Source organism: Sphaerodactylus townsendi, linkage group LG06 (genome assembly GCF_021028975.2).
Source record: "Sphaerodactylus townsendi isolate TG3544 linkage group LG06, MPM_Stown_v2.3, whole genome shotgun sequence".
Taxonomy (NCBI): Eukaryota; Metazoa; Chordata; class Lepidosauria; order Squamata; family Sphaerodactylidae; genus Sphaerodactylus; species Sphaerodactylus townsendi.
In genome coordinates, this window is record NC_059430.1 from 44948342 (window position 1) to 44968236 (window position 19895).

General features: G+C 39.0%; 1 protein-coding gene across 1 annotated transcript in view; it reads right to left on the reverse strand.

The window, feature by feature from the left end:
- Window positions 1-2885: 2885 nt before the first annotated feature.
- Window positions 2886-19895, reverse strand: part of NR1H4 (nuclear receptor subfamily 1 group H member 4) — a 39195-nt gene continuing 22185 nt past the window's right edge. The window contains exons 5-10 of the mRNA XM_048501320.1: window positions 17633-17766; window positions 16862-16960; window positions 15473-15572; window positions 12402-12548; window positions 6107-6220; window positions 2886-3365 (exon numbers count right to left, since the gene is read on the reverse strand). Of these exons, the coding sequence (XP_048357277.1) occupies window positions 3127-3365; window positions 6107-6220; window positions 12402-12548; window positions 15473-15572; window positions 16862-16960; window positions 17633-17766 (833 nt within the window). The 3' untranslated portion in view covers window positions 2886-3126. The remainder of the gene's footprint in view (window positions 3366-6106; window positions 6221-12401; window positions 12549-15472; window positions 15573-16861; window positions 16961-17632; window positions 17767-19895) is intronic.

The window sequence follows — 19895 nt, forward strand, 5'->3', positions numbered from 1 at the left end:
CGAGGCCTGCCCTTCTTAAGAGTCCGATCTTGTCCCGTCAGGTTTAATTTTTATTTAAAATGTGTATCTCACAATTTCCATCTCAAAGGACAGGCAAAGGGGATTACTACACAACTGAAATAGATGGGCAGCAATAAAATTAATGTTAACCTCTCCACCATAGTTTTTTTAAAATGCAGAGATCTAGGTGCCGGAGTGCAGAGGTAGAGGCCTATCTAGGCAAACACCTCCCACCCCCAGCAAAACATACAAGACTCTCTCCCTACCAACTCTCTTTCCTCATTTTGTCCTCACACCACCCCTATGAGGTAGGTTGTTAGCCTGAGAAACAGCTCCAAGCCAGTGCAAGTGGGTATTAAGCATGTAAATATTTCACAAATCACCCCCAGCAAAACATTTACCAAACAAATGTCAGCATCATCTCTCACAAATCACCCCACCCCCCAGCAAAACATACATGGCTCTCTGGGTAGCTAGGGAAAATGGAGCCTGGGGCAAAATCTTAGCCCCCCCCCCCGCCCCCCGCCCCACCATATTGGCGGCCACCCACCCACAACAAAAGAATGATTTTTTTGCACCAGGTCATCTTAAAGTCACCATCACATAGAACATGCCCCAACTCACAAATCTGCACACCCAGGGCTCCCTTGTTTAAACAACATTGAAAGTGATGCTGTTGTGGGGAGGGGGATCCACCCTGAAACAGCATCATTTTTAATGTTTAGACTAGAGAGCCCGGATTCTCCATTTAAATCCACCTTAAAGGGAGACTGTGGGCTCCCTAGTTTAAACAACATTGACAGTGATGCTGTTTCAGGGTAGATTCCCCACCAACCCCCCAAACAGCATCACTTTCAATGTTGGTTGTTGTGGGTTTTCCAGGCTGCATGGCTGTGGTCTGGTAGATCTTGTTCCTAACATTTCGCCTTCATCTGTGGTTGGCATATTCAGAGGTATATCACAAAGAGAAGTCTGCTATAAACTGTGTCCAGACTTCTCTTATAACAGACTTCTCTCTGTGATGCACCTCTGAAGATGCCAGCCATAGATGCAGAGTACCAGTGAAAAGAATCTCTTCCAGAGGACCAGTGAAAAGAATGTAGCTTCTGTAATATCTGAATTTGCCTTTGAAGACTCCAAGGCAAGAAGTGTTTCACTAAGAACCAAAATGGAATGGTAGAGGGGCTGTTGGTTCATCAGGTCCCTTTAATCCATATCCATTTTTAGAACTCAAAACCAGCCATTCAGATCTGGAAATTTAACTGAGACCTACCACAAATGTTTCAACTCAGGTATTATATGGGAAGTGACATGTGCCATTCAATCCTCTGAGCACCACATTGTAGATCAACCATAGCTTCCAAGCTGTCTTCAAAGAGCCTCATGTGGAGCTCAATACAACTGTAATCTAGAAGCTATCAAAGCATTTGTGGCAGTAGGCTGAGCATGTATGCTGTGTTCATGTGTGCCATTAGTGCATCTGGCACTTATCCAGGCTACCAATCCATGGTGTTAAACATTACACATACATGTATGTATTAGAGCATGACAGAATGCATGTGGGGTAAGTGGACACTGTTAAAAGGCTTCAACCCTCAACATTAGCATGGCACATGGCAAATATGCACAGGACTGCTGTATGTACAGAGTTGCCATCAGAGAATGAGATGTGTTCATTCCATATGAATATTAAACATGTATGGGCATCATTTGATGAATGCAACATCAAAAGCTGGCTTTTGATGTTGGCATTAGCATGGCACATGGCAAATATGCACAGGACTTCTGTATGTACAGAGTTGCCATCAGAGAATGAGATGTGTTCATTCCATATGAATATTAAACATGTATGGGCATCATTTGATGAATGCAACATCAAAAGCTGGCTTTTATGTGTAAAGTATCTTGGCAGATGTTTCTCCACAGTACATTCACATATCGACATATGTCAGTTGTTTCCAAAGCTTGATTTATTTTTCCATCTTGTGCTTCCTTCTCTATCCATTTTAAAGGATCAATGTAACACAGGTTCATAGGTTTGTTTGGCATGTACAAGTTATAATCATACTAGTTCTCATCAGTGAAGGTACACAGAAAGAAAAATAGAACAAAAGAAGAGGCCTTATCTAAGAGGCCTTATCTCCAAAAGAGAAAATCAAGCAGTAAAAATAATGATAAATATACCGGTAGCTTTTGAAGCTGTTAAAAGTCCTTGTGTCTGCCAGGGCTCCTGTAGACTCAGGTGCTCTGGGAGCTCCTCGCTTGGAACTCTCAGAGCATGCAAATTTCCCCAAGGGGGCAAGTAGTAGCTCCTCACAGCCATTTCAGGCCAGGAAAATTGCACAGGGGAGAAGTCTTAAACCCCTCTCCCTGCACACTATGGGCCCGATCCAAACTCGGCTCAAATATGACTGGGAGTTAAATTACGACCAAACATGGAATTCCCAGAGTACACCTATTGACAGGATTTGGGATGAACATGTGGAAGACCTGAGGAATCTATAACATGATGGTGGCCTCAGAAACAAGCTGCCCTTTGGCATCAATGAAATATTTATTGTAAATGTGTTTGGAATAGTTAGCAGCTTTTTCCCTTTACCTTAGGAAAGCAAAAATCAAAACAAAACCAGCATTTAGCATTACAAATTGCCATGATCAAACAAAGGAAAACATGTTTAAGCATTGACTCATTTTTACTAAATCCTTGCAATAACCTCAACATTGTCTGTAAATGAAACATTTGGAATAAGTATATTGTAGTGAACAAACACGGAAATCTTCTCATAATTTTCAAAGGAAGGGAGATACAATCAGAAAGAATAGTAGCATACCTGAGGCATGCAGAAAAAGTAACCCTTGTTGTTCCAAGAGGTTCAGGTGCCAGGGCAATTACTCCATGTTCCCGTGTGAAAGTCTTACATAATGTTTGGTAAACACTAAACAATGTTGATATTAAAAATGGTGTTGCATAGTCCAGTACAGAACAGTCCAATACAAAAAAGTACTATGAATGCTTTTTAATGGTTTAAATATATTCAAAACAAGGATCCTAAACAGATTTACATGGACCCAAGAGCTACTGATGCCAGATAAATGTGCCTAGGATGACAGTGAAATACATATTTATCACTGAACATCCCATATTTCACAGAGAAGAGGTGTAAATTTATGATCATTAACTCTCCAAGACATCAGCATATCTGCATGGTGGTGATTAAAAGTCCGCAGTTCTGTCAGACGTCCCAAGAGGCATGCAAAATGTTGAGGATTGTCTGTGTGATGAAGTTTGCAGAATTTTTGCAGAACTTCAAGCAATGGCTCTTGAAGCCTTTCCACGGATTCTTTGTCCTGTATGTATTGCCGATCTTGAATTACATTTCAAAGAACAGAAAAAAAATTAGTGTCATATTACAAGTTATGTTCCAGCTTTGGACCACACACAAGTTATATTTTCAAGCTTTTCACTGTTTTATTTTTATTAAATTGATACCCCGCTTCCCCCTCCCTGACTGAAGCCACTGTGACAACGGATGCCTATGCGTTTATATTTTAATGACCCAATCCAGATGGGGGAGGGAAAATGGTGTTTGGGAGAGGTGGAGGACCCTACCAATGTGTTTGCACCCTCCATCAGTGTAAGGGGCACCCACGCCGGCAGAAAGAGCAAATGTGAGCCAGTGACCAGGTGCTGCATAGCTCTGTGGCAGCCCAACCTGGAGATGGGTGTCGCCAGGGAGCTACACTGGCTTCTGAGCAAATGCTGGGGTGGGCGGACGGAGCAACTTTAGCAGGCTTCCACTGGCGTTCCACTGTACGCCCTCCAGGCGTAAGCCTGTTTCCCCAGTGGTCCGGTTTGGGCAAGGAGGATTTTTTGATTTTCCTCCTTTCCATGCTGCCCAGATCTCTTTTAGAGGTGGTGTGGCACAACTTTCACCCCACCCTCCCTGGCTGCTGCAGCACACACACACACATTTGAATTGTGCTATAAAAGTTCTATTGCTCACACAGGAATAGAAATCATAAAGTCAACTACTTTGGGACCTGTTCACAGATCTTTCTGTGCAGTAAGCTGTGTGCATGTTTCTGTGCAAAAGGATCTGCAACTGTGGCAGCATCAGCTTTGACAGTGTTGGTCACCTGCCAGAAGATAAGCAGAAGATATGCCTTGACCCAGCCAATCCTACCTCCCAGGGGATTTTCAGCTGCAACCTTTTTCATTGTTTTTGTATTAAGTTGTCTGAATCTAGTGCATACTGAATAAATACTATGCATATGTATGCAAATCTAGTGCATGCTGAGTAAATGCTATGCCGATGTATACAGACACACACACTTGATCTTAGCCAAAAGTTTGCAAAGACAAGCAAGCACAATTTTTTTTTTGCTGGATCAGGATTCATATGAACGGCTTATTAGTATTTTGTCAGATGCCAAGCTTTTTTTCTGTAAAAATTCTGGAATTATAGTGCAATATTTGCTGGGCAAACAGCAACTTGCAAAAATCAGCATTCAAATTCCATCCTTATTGTAAGGATTAATTTTTTTTAAGCTGATATATTAATATCGATTGTCTGGTACCTAATAGATTAGGATAGAAAAAAAGTCTGACGATTTACTGATTTACAGTGTAAAGTTATCGATTGACACAGATGTATTGATTTACCTTTACATTGTTCTAAATTCATTGACACTGATAAATATAACTCTGCTAAGGATTGCACTGCTAGTTGTGAACTGCCAAAAGTATGCATGGGATAGAGAAGGCTGACAAATAACTTTTTCTTTCTTTGCCCAAATATTTGAAGTCATCCCATGAAGCTGATGGGCCGCAGATTCAGAATGGACTGAAGGAAATACCTCTAAACACAAGTGATTAAAATGTGGAATCACTGAGTGATTGCTCATATCAGTCACTATACTATCACTGAATAGTTGCTACAGGCATATCAGCCATTATACTATCACTGAGTGATTGCTACTGGTATAGATAGCTTTAAAAAGAGATTAAAAAGATTCATGCAGTGTAGGTTTATCAGTAGCTACTAACCATGATGACTACAGGGAACCTCCATGTTCAGAGGCAATAATGCTCTGAATACCAGTACCAGGAGACAACGTCAAGTGATAGTTTCATAGTGTATCAGTGTGTGCGTGTGTGTGCGTGTGTGTGTGTGGGGGGGGCATAAACAACCAGTTGTTAAATAATTTGAATCCCACCACTGGAACCGGTTGTTAAATTATTTGAATCCCACCACTGGTAAGGACTCATGGAAGCAGCATGAGAGTGTACTGTGGGTGCCCACTCTGCTGGCATGAGGGGCAAATGAATTGGCAGAGGGACTAATATGCCCACAGAAGGACACAGCACAACTTTGTGGTGCTCAAGCCCAGAAGCTATCACACACGTTGACACTTCTCTGCCACAGGAGTCCATGTCGACACAGGTGGGGACAGTCTGAGGGTGTTCTTGAGGGTGGAGCCAACTTTAGTAAGCTTCCACAGGGCCTTCAGCCTGGGAATGCCCCCTATACCACCCACTGACTTGCGCCATGTTTTAGTGTGATATAGCCCCTTAGGTGGCAAAAGGGGTTTTCAGGCCAGTTGGGATGTTTTCCAGTTTTCTCTGCTTGCCCCATCCCCCAACATCTCTTAGGAGGCAGCACACCTGTGCCGCAGTGGTGCCATCCCTGGCTGCTATGAAATTCCTCACACATGGATTGCACTGTGAGTCCTCTTGGAGCTCCAGTGGAACTGGCTGGAAACTGTGTGACAGGATGCTGGACTAGATGGACCACAGGTCTAATCCAATAGGGCTTTTCTTATGTTCAAGGATCTTACTTCATTTATGCATTGTGTTAAAGTTGCATTTTATGAAATACATTCTGCAATGAAATTTTCTATCTCAAAACTCTAGCTCTTGCACACAACTATCAGAATACATTTCCTTTAATTAAAATTCTATCATTTTATTAATAAACTTGAACCAGCAGTTTTTCCAGTAATCACTTCACATACTGGTCATCAGTGTCTTATCCTGCAGTCATTCATATGATTTTTTCTTTCTCTCAGGTTGTCCTATAGCAATTAATTTAGAAAGTGAAATTACCTGGAGATAAGATAACTATTGCTGTGAGCAGAGCATATTCTTCTTGTCTCATCTTCAGTTCCCCAACACTTTTATAGAAATTGAACATGGGAGTTATGTATTCATCTGAAATACCTGTTGAAAAATATTGAGAAGTATTTAAATAAACATAATTAAAACTGCAAGTACCTCACTGTGTAATCAATTGAGCGAAGAGAGTAAACAATAAAGGATTATTTATGCAGCACTTTCAATATGAAATATGTTTTATAACCTTTATCCTATTTTACAGTCATATCATATTACTATTTTATTATTATTATTTATTTGATTTGATAAACCGCTCTCCCCCAAAGGGCTCAGAGCGGTGTACAGGTCAATAAATAACAGAATACAAAGAAACATCTAATAACATCATTAAAATACACTGGGAGGCTACTAAATAGAATAAGATTGGGAGGCTACTAAATTGAATAAATAAATGGGAAACTGCAGCTTACAAACTGAATTTTCTACGGATTTAAATGCTCCAGCTACAAGACCTCACTGATGCCCTATCACAACAGTCTAATAAATACATTGTCTATCATCTCTGCCCCTCTGATAAATTGATTGTATTGAATCAATACTTTGATATTCTCTCTCAACTCTTAATACATTTTCTAATATTTGACTATTTTATGTCTTCAATATATATGAACACCAAAGAATTTCAGAATACTGTCCTAAGAAGAAGAAGAAGAGTAATGAGCTCTTGTTTTACTGAGAAATAAGCATATTAATTACTTGTTATATTATTATTTATTTCACTGCATTTAATCAGTAGCTTTATGAGATGGAGAAAGCCACTAGAGGGCCTCCCAAAATCTAGATTTGGTTTCCTATCTTTAACCAACACAGCCATTAACCTTTGGGATTTTAAATCAAAAGAAGACTCATAAATGAAGGTGAGGCACAGTATTCAACAATATTTAATAGTAGAGCAGGGCATGATTCACAAAGGGATGCTTGGTTTGAGAATAGGGTGTTTTCTGTGTTCCTGGGCAAAGTATGCTATTATCCTCCTCTAATGGGAAAGAAAGAACAGACACAAGAGGTATGCTGCAATCCAAATTAATGGAAACTCATTTCAGCCTGAAACCAAAACAGCATAAAATAGGAGGAAAATTCATTTATTTTAAGAAAAAGAAAACAGATTTCAGGTCTTTTAACAGTGGCTTATTCATTCTTCTCTACCTACTTGTTTCACTTTTGTTCAACACTCTGACTGCCAATTCTTGTTTTTAATCACAAGAGGGGGCTACTTTCCTATGTCATATAAACTACTTCAGTAGTCTGCAAACCCTATCCATAGAAATTGCAATACATGTCTGTATATCATCACAATTGTTTCTTTCTCTCATTACACTTTATACACTAAAAAAACTTTCACAGTAAAGGGCACTAAATTCTATTAATGTGTATTCAACATCAAAATACTGCCCAATTCATTGTTTAAAAGCAAAGGGAGGGGATATTCTGTTTACCCTATTTTGCAACTATGTTTTGATATTCAATGATCAGAAATAAATGATCAGAAATGATCAGAAATAAATGATCAGAAATATAGTGTCTCACTATAAATGCAAGACTTCAGACAGCCCCATTCTAGAGCCAGGTGCCTGGCCAACCCCAAGGAGGTTTCCCAGAGGCATGAGGGATCGCAAAAAGTGCAAAAGCTTCTCTGCTATCGAGAAGCCTCCATGGGACTCAATAGATTTACACCACCCAAAAGGGTGGTGTAAGACTGAATTCCCAGCTACCAGCAAACATTGCAAATGGCTGGGAGGGAACCGACTAAAGTTGGCTCCTCCCTGGCCAAGCCCTTGCTAAGCTGGGGGGAGAGGTGGCCGCACACCGGCAAAATCACCCCTCTGTTGGGGTAAGTACCCCAGAGAGGGCAAATCTGCCCGTGCAGCTGTGCACAACTTACACAGGTGGATTCACACACACCCACACACCACCACCACCACCACCTCAGGATGGGACTTTAAGCCTTTTATTATGGGCAGTCAGGTGGCTGTTGTGGATTTTCTGGGCTGTATGGCCGAGGCCTGGTAGTTTCTGCTCCTAATATTTCACGTGTATCTATGGCTAGCATCTTCAGTGGCATGTCACAGTAAGATGGTTTCCTTCTGTGGCGCATATCTTACTGTGGGATAGCTCTGAAGACGCCAGCCATAGATGTGGGAGAAATTTCAGAAGCAAAAACTACCTGACCATGGTCACACAGCCCAGAAAACCCACAACAGCCAGTTGATTTTGGCTGTGAAAGCCCTTGACAACACATTGTGTGGTCAGGATTCAATGGCCCCTTCCGCACATGCAGAATAATGCACATTTTCTAAACAAATAAATAAACCAAACAGGCCCTGAAGTGCTGCAAGAGCTATTAGGATTTGGATCTACTTGTTCCTAGTAGTGCTTCAGGGACTGGTCCACCAGATCATTTTTCTAAAAATTAAATGGCCGCTCTGTCCCCTGAACCCTTAAGTCCTGTTCCATGTGCTTTTCTCCCTGGCAGGGACGTAGGTAAGGGTGTGTGTGTATGTTCTTGGGTTCAAACCCCTCCCATTACATGTCCAGCTTGCTTGAAACAATGCATGGAATGGAACAGCCGGAAAGCCCTCAGTCACTGAACCCACCCCATAATAAATCCACACCTACGTCACTGCTGGACCATTTTTGTCTGGGTTAATGCTTTGAACCCTTCCCAAACATCTCATGCTAGAACTTCTAACTTTGGGTTGTTGAAGATGATCAGACACCTGGGTTAAACAAAAGGCTATAAAGACTAGGCTCTGATTAGCATATATTTTATATTGTCTTCTTAAACACCTTCTTAATTAAACTACAGTCTAAAGACCCCTATCTAGAAAACAAGCTGCACACACTATTTTGTTCTCCCACCTATGGAAAATAATCTTTTCAAGGAAACTCATGGGGAATCCACAAATAAACCTGCATTGAGATTCCAGATAATAAATATGATAGTCAACCTTGTGCCCAACGAGAAGACCACTTCTCTGTTACTGTAGCTTCAATCTTAAGGAAGCTGCAAATTGCATTTTTCTGTCTTCCTGTGATTTAAGTCAAACTTTATCTCTGCTATTTATTATGCATCATATTTTAATTTCCTTCTTCATAATAAGTATTAGATTAATGTACTCGTAGAGAGGGTCCTTAGTATAGCTAGATATTTAAATTTTTTAAAAGAACAGCTGTGAGGTTGTACTAATTATGTACTAATTAATTATGACCAACACTGTTGTTAATATGGATGAAGAGATCTTTCATCTGGATAGGTTTGAAGCTGCCAGTGGATATTAACTCAAAGAGTAATGAGCTCTTGTTTTACTGAGAAATAAGCATATTAATTACTCATTATATTATTATTTATTTCACTGCATTTAATCAGTAGCTTTCCCAATTCAGAATATTCATTAGAAAATGTAATCTAGCTTTTAAAAATAAAATATAAGCAGTACTGAACTAAGCCCATAATGGCTTCTCTAGTTGTGTGGCCAATGAACTAGCTTCTCATTTGCCCTCATCAGCCAAGAACATGACTTATCCCAGATCCACACTGAGCACAAAAGGACACCAACATCTGATTTGGTTAGAAACTTCTCCAATATATTTCCAGCTCTAAACATTTTCCAAAAGGACAACTCTTCATTGGAACATTTATTTTAAAACTGCTCTTCACACTTTTCCACAAGGAACTATAAAACATCAGTTTCCTGCACAAATAAGTGGTTTCCCAAAAGAGTTTTTTTGCAAATGCTTTCTGAAAAAATTGAAAGTTTGTATTAATTCTATTTGCATTGGAAACAAATTTACTATATAGAGGTAATGAAAGAATTAAACTTGGAATAAAATTATTGACATATTTAATCTTTTCTTGCTCAGGATATAATCTGGTTTCTGTTTTGTGAATTCTGGTGAAAACAATGAAGCTTTTATAGTGAAAACAATGACAGGGGTTCTATAATTGGATAGTTCCTGGGACTGAAGTCCTGGTATTAACAAAGAAACATCAATAGAAAGAATTTTCCTGACAGTTTGTGCAGAAGAAATCAAGACTATAAACAAGATAGCATTACATGTCACAGCCAATTGGACAGTATTACTGCATTAATGAATAATGCCATTCTGCATCAGCATGGGAATAAATGGGCTGAAAGGTCATCACCATTGGACCACTAAGGTTGCTTTGTCACGCACAAAAATTCTAATGCAAAATAGGATAGGAAGAAAGAAATCATAAATGGGCAGGCATTTTGGGGCCAGCATTGTGACAGGCAACAAAAGACTGAACAGCACTGTGATTTTCATTTTATTTGAAGCTTTTGTGGTTACATTTTTAAAAGACTGATGATAAGTCCTCTCTGACAGTTTGACAGTCACCTTCCCTTAAAACCACCCTACCTCAAACCGGAAAGATGCATATCTGTTTTTTGGTCAAAGATTTGGATTTCTCCAATACATCTTTTAAACTAATATATTCATTATATTTCACTGTATTATGAATACATAGGAATGTGAGGTTGTTAAGCAGCCTGAGTCCTACATTTCTCTTTGTAAGAGAATCTCATCATTTTGGTTTTAACTAAGCCAGGTGGATTGAAAAGAAATTGGAAAATTAAGAATACACACTGGAAACCAAACATTTAACAAAGAATATGAATTATTGGTATAATGCTTAGGGAATCAATATATGCATATTGTACAATAGTTTTGTAGCTTAATGCAGGAAACGAGACTATACGAGGCAGGATTCTTATCATCATGCTTTATACTTCTACCCCCCCCCCCCCTTATAGCACCTGCTCTATTTTCTCCTCCATATTTTTTCCTTTTTCCACTCTTTGCTTTTCCCTTCAGTCTAGAAGGGCTTAGGCTGCCCGGCAACAAACTATGGTCTCCGTAATGGGACACACTTCTAATCTTTAATAAAATAACTTACAAAACAGCTATCAAAACACATTCAGTAGTTGCTACTGCTTGCCACTTGCAGTTTTACAACCTTTAAAAATAGAAACTTAGGATATGATGCTCATGTTGAGCTGATAGAATGCCACTTGTAAGTTGAGCTAGTGTGGTGGACGTATGTTTGCTACTTTAGAAACAGGTATTGTTACATTTCTAATTCAGTCAGAGGTAGGGTTGTATGATGTTTTTAAAGCTATGGTTAAAACTCTTCATAAATAAGTATCTCTGTGTTGTTATAAGCCGCAAATAATCATACGGAGTGCCCGATGCCAATGTAGAATGAGAAGGTATGGCACAGTCAGAAGAAATCTAAATTTCATGCAGCCCCGTTGAATCTGAAAGACTAGAAAGAGTATCAATTGAACTACAAATACACTAGTGGTTTGCTTTCTAAAAAAAAGAAAGCCATAAATATTATTTGTCTTTTCACAGAAGACAAGAAATCTCTACAGGCATTAGTGACTTGGATGAATAGAGCTCAAGAAGAACTATTTTATTCTTGGGACCATGGTAACAAGTAGTCAGAATGTTAGCAGATGTTTAACGGGAACTAGGTAACAGATTCCACTGAATCCACTTCACTCAATTGCCTCTCATTAAGTTATGTACTAACTAAGAAAGCTTTCTTAGTTTTGGCAGTTGACTTCATACAAGAAACAGTGTGTTGAGTTGGACCCATGTTCAAATCTTTACTCAGCTACTATGGTCTTGTGAAATACCCTATCTCTCTTGTTTCTCTAATTACACATCATGAGGATGCATGAGGTGAAAATTATTAAGCATTCTGTACACAGAAAAGTGCTTTACAATGAGTTATCATAATCTATACATAGCATTAAAGCAGAAATCGAAAAACAATGGAGTAAAATCTACAAAGAATGTCTCTACCCAAACATTATGATTTGCAGAGCCCTCTTCCCCAGAAGCTGGATTCTGCTACACATTACTGACTAGTAAATCTTTCACAATTGCTGTTACATCATTTATGATAACTGAAATGGGCGAGATGACTTTATGGGAATACATGATGGAAATATGTTTCATTGCCCTAATTCATTTTTATATATATCCTTGAACAAATATAGTAGGTTATAATGAAATAGTTCTATTCACAAGTCCTATATTTTTATGATGAAACATTTCCTTGATAACCTTTGGACTCAAGGCTGACTGAATGATTTGGGAATGAAACCTTAGGCGAGTGACATTCACGAACCAGGCCTTTTTGCTTGGCATTTCAAAATTAGTGTGGTTCCTTCTGCTGGTCATCTGAGGTACCTACCACTGTTACGAATTCTTTCTTCAAGGAGGTCAGCATGACCTACAGGAAGTTTTTTGTTGAAGATCTCAGCTGACCGAAGGAACATGGCTTCCACAGCTGAACCCTTCAGTAAAGCAATTTGATCCTCATGGTCAAGGGTTTGAAAGCCTGGAATAAAATAAAAAAATCACTCTTTTTCCTAGCAATTTCTACTGCAGAAGTAGCACCTTAAAGACCAACAAAATTTGGCCCAGTAGCACCTTAAAGACCAACAAATTTCTGTGAGTCAAACCTTACTTTAGCAGATACTGCAGAGGTAGCAACTAAAAACAATTCAGTCCCATTGATAACAAAAACAATAGGATATAAGCATTTTATATAAATAAAAATGGATACATTTGCCGGTTTGGCACAGGTCCAGATCTGAAATGTGTGTATGTTTGTTTTCTTTCTCAAGCTACCGGGCAAGAATCCATTCAAGTTTCTCGCATGTGCTTGTAATCTTATTTCAAATCACAAGATGATTACTTTCAATTGATTAGCATATTACAAATTAAATTCCTGCTTCAGTATTAATGGAGCGCTGGGTGTGTTATCATCTTTTAGCGCTCAATTGAGCACTTTCCAGCTCCTACATTTGTCCACCAGCTCCATTCTCTAATTGCTATTCCCTTTCGTTTACATGAAAGAAATGTATGGAAGTCATGAAAAGGGCTTAAATATAAAATTATATTAAATGTAGAAAAGTTTGTAGCTGAAAGAATATGTGTCTACATAGTGATATGTACATTTATACAATTGGTTGTTGTTTGAAAGGTAGCAGACTAGTACTTAATCAGAAGCACTTTCCAATGATTCTACCTTTCCGGCCTGTGCCCAAATAACCCAGAACCCAGAAGAAGAGATAGCTGCAAGTGCATGGGTTTTAGCTTACCTCTATAATTTCTAAAATAACTAGAGGTAACAGAATAATAAACATGCTGCTGCTGGTTGATCTAGAAAAGATCTGGGTCAATTAAAGTCAACTCCAGATAAATGGAAGAACATCTAATTATGTTTTGTTTCTCAGTGTACTATGTTATGGTATTACATGGGGCAGCTAACCTCCGAACAGCAAAGATGTTTGTAGCGATTGCCTACCAGTGCTCTTAGATTCCACTGCTGAAGTAAAAGACTAATTCTAATTTTCAGTGATTCATTATTGAAGGAGTCCGTGTCACTGGTCATTAGTTTAGTTGACTTAAAACGGGAATTAGACAAATTCATGGAGAAGAAGTTAAGCAATGGCTATTAGCTATGACATCTGAATGTTCAGATACAGTAGCCCTCTAAAGTTCAGTGTTGGGGACAGCAACGAGGGAATGCTTTGGTCTCTATGTTCTGCTTGCAGGCCTTCTGAGTCTTCTTGTGTGAAACAGGATATGGGACAAGACAGATTTTTGACAGTTCTAGCACAGTTGTTCTTGAGAGAAAAATGTACAGCCACATTGACTTAGGGTAAAATTACTTGGGTCATTATGCATAATATGAATCTGGGAATTTTTTACTTCCCATTTTTGCTGATTGGCAGATAAAAATGACCCTTGAAAAAGCTAATGAGAGTGGCTGCACAAGCCAGTGCTACATGGGTTTCTTAACTCAGCAGTGCCAACAATAAGCATTAGCTTACCCATTGCTTCCTCTTGAAAACTGGCAGCAGAGCAGGAAAAGATTATGGCTGAATTGACACCAGTGACCATTGCCAGTGAACAATCTGAGCCAAGTGGCAGCTGAGGCAGAACTTTGATATGCTTGCACATGGTCACCAGTGGTGCTCTACAGTAATGGCCCACCAGGAATCTTCCCTGTAAGTTAAACAGCCAGTCTGCCCATGGCTGAAACATTAGTTTTTGTAGCCTGTTTGCAGGAGATCTATAGTGGGGGAGTTCTTACATATTCTTGTCACATGACAATATGACTCTAGTGAAGCTAATTTAAGAATCAGCCTGAAGAGCCCGATATCACTCATTAATTTTAATTTATTCATTGCTGAAAATAAAACTATCCAAATACTAACAAAGACAGCACCCTTGTTATTCAATTTCTGTATATAGGATTGTCTGGTTCTAAATCTTTAAGAAAACTTCAGAGTAAAAGAGCCCCTGCTCTCCAATAGTGGCCTGGGAGCAGCCCCAAGTGAAGCCCTCCCAACCAACCCAATGCTGACGGGCCTGTCTCCTGAAGCCAGGGCTGATTACAGCTGGGGAGCCAGGGAAGGTCCCCCACTCCCTTCTTTCACACACAAGGCCACTGGTTGCAAAAGCAGCCCTGGATGAGTCCAGAGCTATTGCTTCCTGATTACTTAAGAGCCAAAATAATGCTACTTTTTTACATGAGCTTCCATGGCTATCTGCATCAAAACTGCAGCTGCGAGCCCTACTTGCAACTCCTGTGAAAAGTAGTGTAGATTGATCTGATTCAGATAGAGAAAATGGTGTGGGGGAGGGGCTCCTGCCTTCCCCCCTCATGTTGTTTCTGGGGGTTGTGGGGAATATTATACATTCTATCAGGAGCCTGAACATGTACTTCTGGCCCGCTGACAAGGTGAATAACACTCACCCCTGCAGCCCCTGAGTTATTCTGACTGCCAAATACAGGTCAGGGGGAAGCAGGGACCCCTCTCCCACACCATGGTCCCAATCAGAATTAGGCCCTGGTCAGAATGGAGTTGCCACAGTCCTGGTCAGAATTGAACTGATCTGTGATTTTTCATATAGGATTTGCTGCCCGGACTCGCAGCTGCAGTATGGCTGCACGTTGCCATGATGAACCTGTGAAATAGTAACATCTAGTTTGGTTCTGCATTTGGTCATTTTTTTCTCCTTTTAGGTGGTAAAGGAGACAGTCATGTATTATAAGCCCTATTATAATAGGTGTATCAGTATAACTTTTTATACCTCTCCCAAAATAGTAGCTCTCAAACACTGGATGTTAAACTAGAGATGGACCACTGATCTGATTCAGCAGGGCTCTTCTTATGTTTTGATACAAGTGCAGCCCCGTTAGCTTCTCTAACTAGAACACAGGGATCAAGAGTATTTAACACATTGTACCTGGTAACCTTTTGGTAAATTCCACAAGGACCTGTACGTGACTGGTGGCCATTTCTGTTAAGATGAGAAAATTTTCTTCAGCACTGAATTCTTCTTGTAGCTGAACATTAAAACAGAATTATTATTATTATTACTATTAGTTGTAATACTGATGGGAATTGATTTAATAAACCACTGCTTCAGTAGTGAGATGTGGCAGCCAAGAAAGCCAATGGGATTCTGGGCTATATCAATAGGAGTATAGTGTCTAGATTGAGGGATGTAATTGTACCTCTCTATTCTGCACTGGTTAGACTTCATCTGGAATATTGTGCACAGTTCTGGGCATCGCAATTCAATTGACAAGCTGGAATGGATCCAGAGGAGGACAACCAAAATGGTAAAAGGTCTGTAATCCATGCCCTATGAAGAGAGACTTAGGGAGCTGGGTATGTTTAGTTTGGTGAAGAGAAGGTTAAGAGATGACATGATAGCCATGTTTAGATATTTGAAGGGATGTCATGTTCTTGGGGAAGCAAGCTTCTTTTCTGCTGCTCCAGAGACTAGGACCAGGAGTAATGGGTTCAAGGTGAAGGAAAAGAGATTCCACCTAAACATCAAGAAAAACTTCCTGACAGTAGGGGCTGTTTGACAGTGGAATGCACTACCCAGGAGTGTGGTGGAGTCTCCCTTCTTTGGAGGTTTTTAAAGAGAGGCTGGATGGCCATCTGTCAGGAGTGCTTTGATTATGTGTTCGTACATTGCAGGGGGTTGATGGCCCTTGGGGACTCTTCCAATTCTATTAGTCTATGATTCTATGCTTGCTCCATTGGAGTTTGAAAATGCATTAAATTGCATGACCCAACATTCAGTTGAAGGCATGAGATGCTAGAAAGCACAAGAACAGTAATTATTCTAGGCCTCAGAAAAGAGAAGACAACATTGGCAGGTAAGATAGCAATGTCCAAGCCTTCTAAAAAGCCTTTTTTTAAAGTTGATGATCCACTATTTTTCACTTGAACTCAAGAAGAGAGTGATAGCGACTCAGTGCTGCACTCTATGGAATGCAAAGTGTGAAAGCTCTTGCTACTTCAGGGCCACCGATCAGTAGCTCCTCCCGTTACATTGTGAGAAACAAGAGGGAGTTTTTGATGACTTATTGAATGTATGCCTTTTTGAATTTATTCATGCTTGATTTAATTATATTTTCTTTTAACCAACACACAATGATAAGGATGCTGAGCTGAAGATGCAAGTGTTTGAGTAAGTGTGGCTGGCTGTGTAAAAACAGCCCACAGCAAGCAGATGAGTCCATTCCATGGTTTGCAGTGGACACAAGCCACAAAAGCAGAAGGGAAAAAATGGATTCTGAAACACTTAGGTAAATGCTGCATTATATTGTACACTTACCAGTTTTTTAGAAACCTCAGGAGGAATTCTTTGTTTATTATATGAATCCATGATATACTGAAGAAGGTTCTGCTGTTCTGGGGTTAGTTCTATTTTCTCCTATACTGGCAATAAAAATTAACCATAAGATTCAGTAAATCGATGTGATCCCTAATCTCTTATTTAGTTATTGTTTGATTTGAGCAACAGAAGCAGTTTCCCTTAACCATGTATGCATACAAACCTGACAAAGACATAAAAGCTGTTGTATAACATTTATGTATGACATTCATTTTACAAAGTATACAGAGCCCTTGCACTTTCCAGAACTTTAGCCCTAGATCACATTATCCATATTTGTTAATGTGAGAAAAACATCTATGGCGGTAATAAAAATGCTTTGCTGCAAATGAATGCTTATGAAGGAAGCCTTAACTTAATACTAATGATATAATTCTTGCTTAAGCTAAGATTTCAGTTGACAGCCATTCACATGACCACTTTACACATTCATGTAAACTGTATGCAAATCATTTAATAAAGTATGAAAATTAGCCACAGCTGTAGAGCTCACAGTATTGTTTGATCCCCAGTGATATAGACAGAGACCACACTTTAAACATAATTTGCCCAACAGCCCGTTTATCAACAAGAAAGGTTACAAATTCAGCAACTCATTGTGCAAATACTGAAAGTTACTAACATGTATTTATTGTCTTGTAGTCTTCAGATTACAGTCACATCATACTACACAAAACTTCAGTGCACGAAATGTTACAATACTTTTATTACCTTGTGGAATTTGGTTGTAGATGAGACTTGTTTAAAATCAGGTCCTTCATTATCGTCATCGATTGTCTGGTCAGGAGGCTGTGGTACAGTTTTTCTTAACCGCTTTGACTTGCATTGTATTTCTGTTAACAAACCTGAAATTTTGCATATAATGAACATATGGAATTTACCTGAGCGATACAGACGGGGGACAAATCTATTAGCATGCAATCTAATCTATTTCTGCTCTTCCACGTACCTTGCTGTTATCCAACATATAGTAGAATGCTGAGAATATGTAAAAGACTAAGGCCTTTGAGAATGTTTGTCATTTACAGTACAATCCTAAGAATGTATTCCTTATTTAATAGACTTGAGTATGCTGTTGTAATAGAGCTGAATTCAGTGGTTTTAGAAGGGTGTCATTTAGGATTGCACAGTAATAGGGCAATAAAATGTGATATAAATATTCAGGATATGAGTCTGTATTTCATGTTCAATGAAAAGGAAGATGTGTAAAAGGAAGATATGCAAATTCATTGCAATCACTCTACATCTGTTTTACTTACATAAAAATACCAGAATTTGGATTGAAATACATTAAAAGGATCAAACATATTGAAAAGTGGGGATGCAATACCCACTCTCTTATTTCTTTGTAAATAAATATAATAGGTGCAAAATAATGTTTCTTTATTCCTTCTTTATCCATATTTTGCTGCTACCAGGAATTAAATTCCAAGCCCCTTTATAATTTCTCCTGAAGTAGTGTGTCTGAGCTTTAAAGCAGTTTTGAATGTCTACATGATCCTGAAAACATTACTCGTGTGGTATTTCAGGTTACACTTAATAAATTAATGTTTTTACTTATTTATGCTGTTTAGTTTAAAGTTTTCCAGAAATAATCTAAAATAAAATAATCTGAGGCAACAATCTTCTGCTGAGATGACTTTCACTTCAATCAATCCACTCTCTCCTTTACACCTCTGAGGCCATATTAGGATTTGATGCCTTTTCTAGTGACTCCTTTTCTAGTCTCTCAAGGTTTCTACCTAACCCTTTAGCAATTCTACAGTTTGTATAACACTGTAAGTTTAGCACAGACAGCTTCTCCCTCTCCCAGTTTAACACAAACTCTTCACAATCACGCTGCAGTAACAACCAATCACCTCACTCTCCCATCCTGCTTCCTTCTACAATGTACCTCTCATTTTAAAGAAACATACACATAACACTTTAAATCATTACGGGGGGGCGGGGGGTGGTCTACTGAACTAAGATATTGTCAGCTTATCCATGCACCATTTCATCACATTCCTGTGAGTGAAGGCTGGATTCCTCCACTGGTGGGTTTTCCGGGCTGTTGAATCCGGCCGTGAAAGCCTTCGACGATCAAGAGCTTATCCACAAGCAATTTAATAGATAACAAAATGTGTTTACTACTCATAAATATAAACAGTATGATATCCCATGGATTTCAAATTACGGAACATTGCATTTCTTTGAAGTGTTTCAGGAATAGGATATGGTTTCATTTCAAAAGATACCCTGCTGCTGCAGACCAATGGAGAAGCAGGTAGATGTTCATTCAAGGGCAGAGTAATCATACCAACTTAAATTAAAATGGGAGATTTTTTAGAATAAGGTCATGTGAGGTCCTTATTTTTGAGCCTGGAGAACAAAAAATAGTATTTTCTGAGACTAAATATTGTTAAAAAAGATATCATAAAAATGCCGAATTCAGTGGTGAATGCTTTTAATATCCTGTATATTACAAAATTATGCACCCTATAAAAGAAGCTTCCTCTGTCACTGAAAGAAGAGAAAATTTTCAGGATTAAAATAACTTTTCCATGTAATATCTTGAAGGAGTAATATTGTATTTATGATAATCATGAAAACACTGAAAACAGCAATGACTTTCAGCACTGGTATAAAGATAAATAAAGACTACAGCTCAATGTAATGGCCACATCATATCCTATAGGTATAGGACAATCAAGTTCCTGTCTTTTCATACTATGTACCTCTGCAGCAAATATTGTCATGTGTGGAAGGAAGATGGTCCTAAGTGTTAAACTCCCATACACAGGACCTCTGACAAACTGCACCTCTACTTTATCGTTTCAGATTGTTTTCTCCCCACACATTACAATGCTAAGTAAAGATGTACAACAGGTAAAATAGAACTTGCCTTTCCTGTAACATTTGAGGCGTACCTACAGAACAGGTTTCCATAAAAACATTCGTTGAATCAAGAGTGCAAGTTCTGACAAAAAGCGGT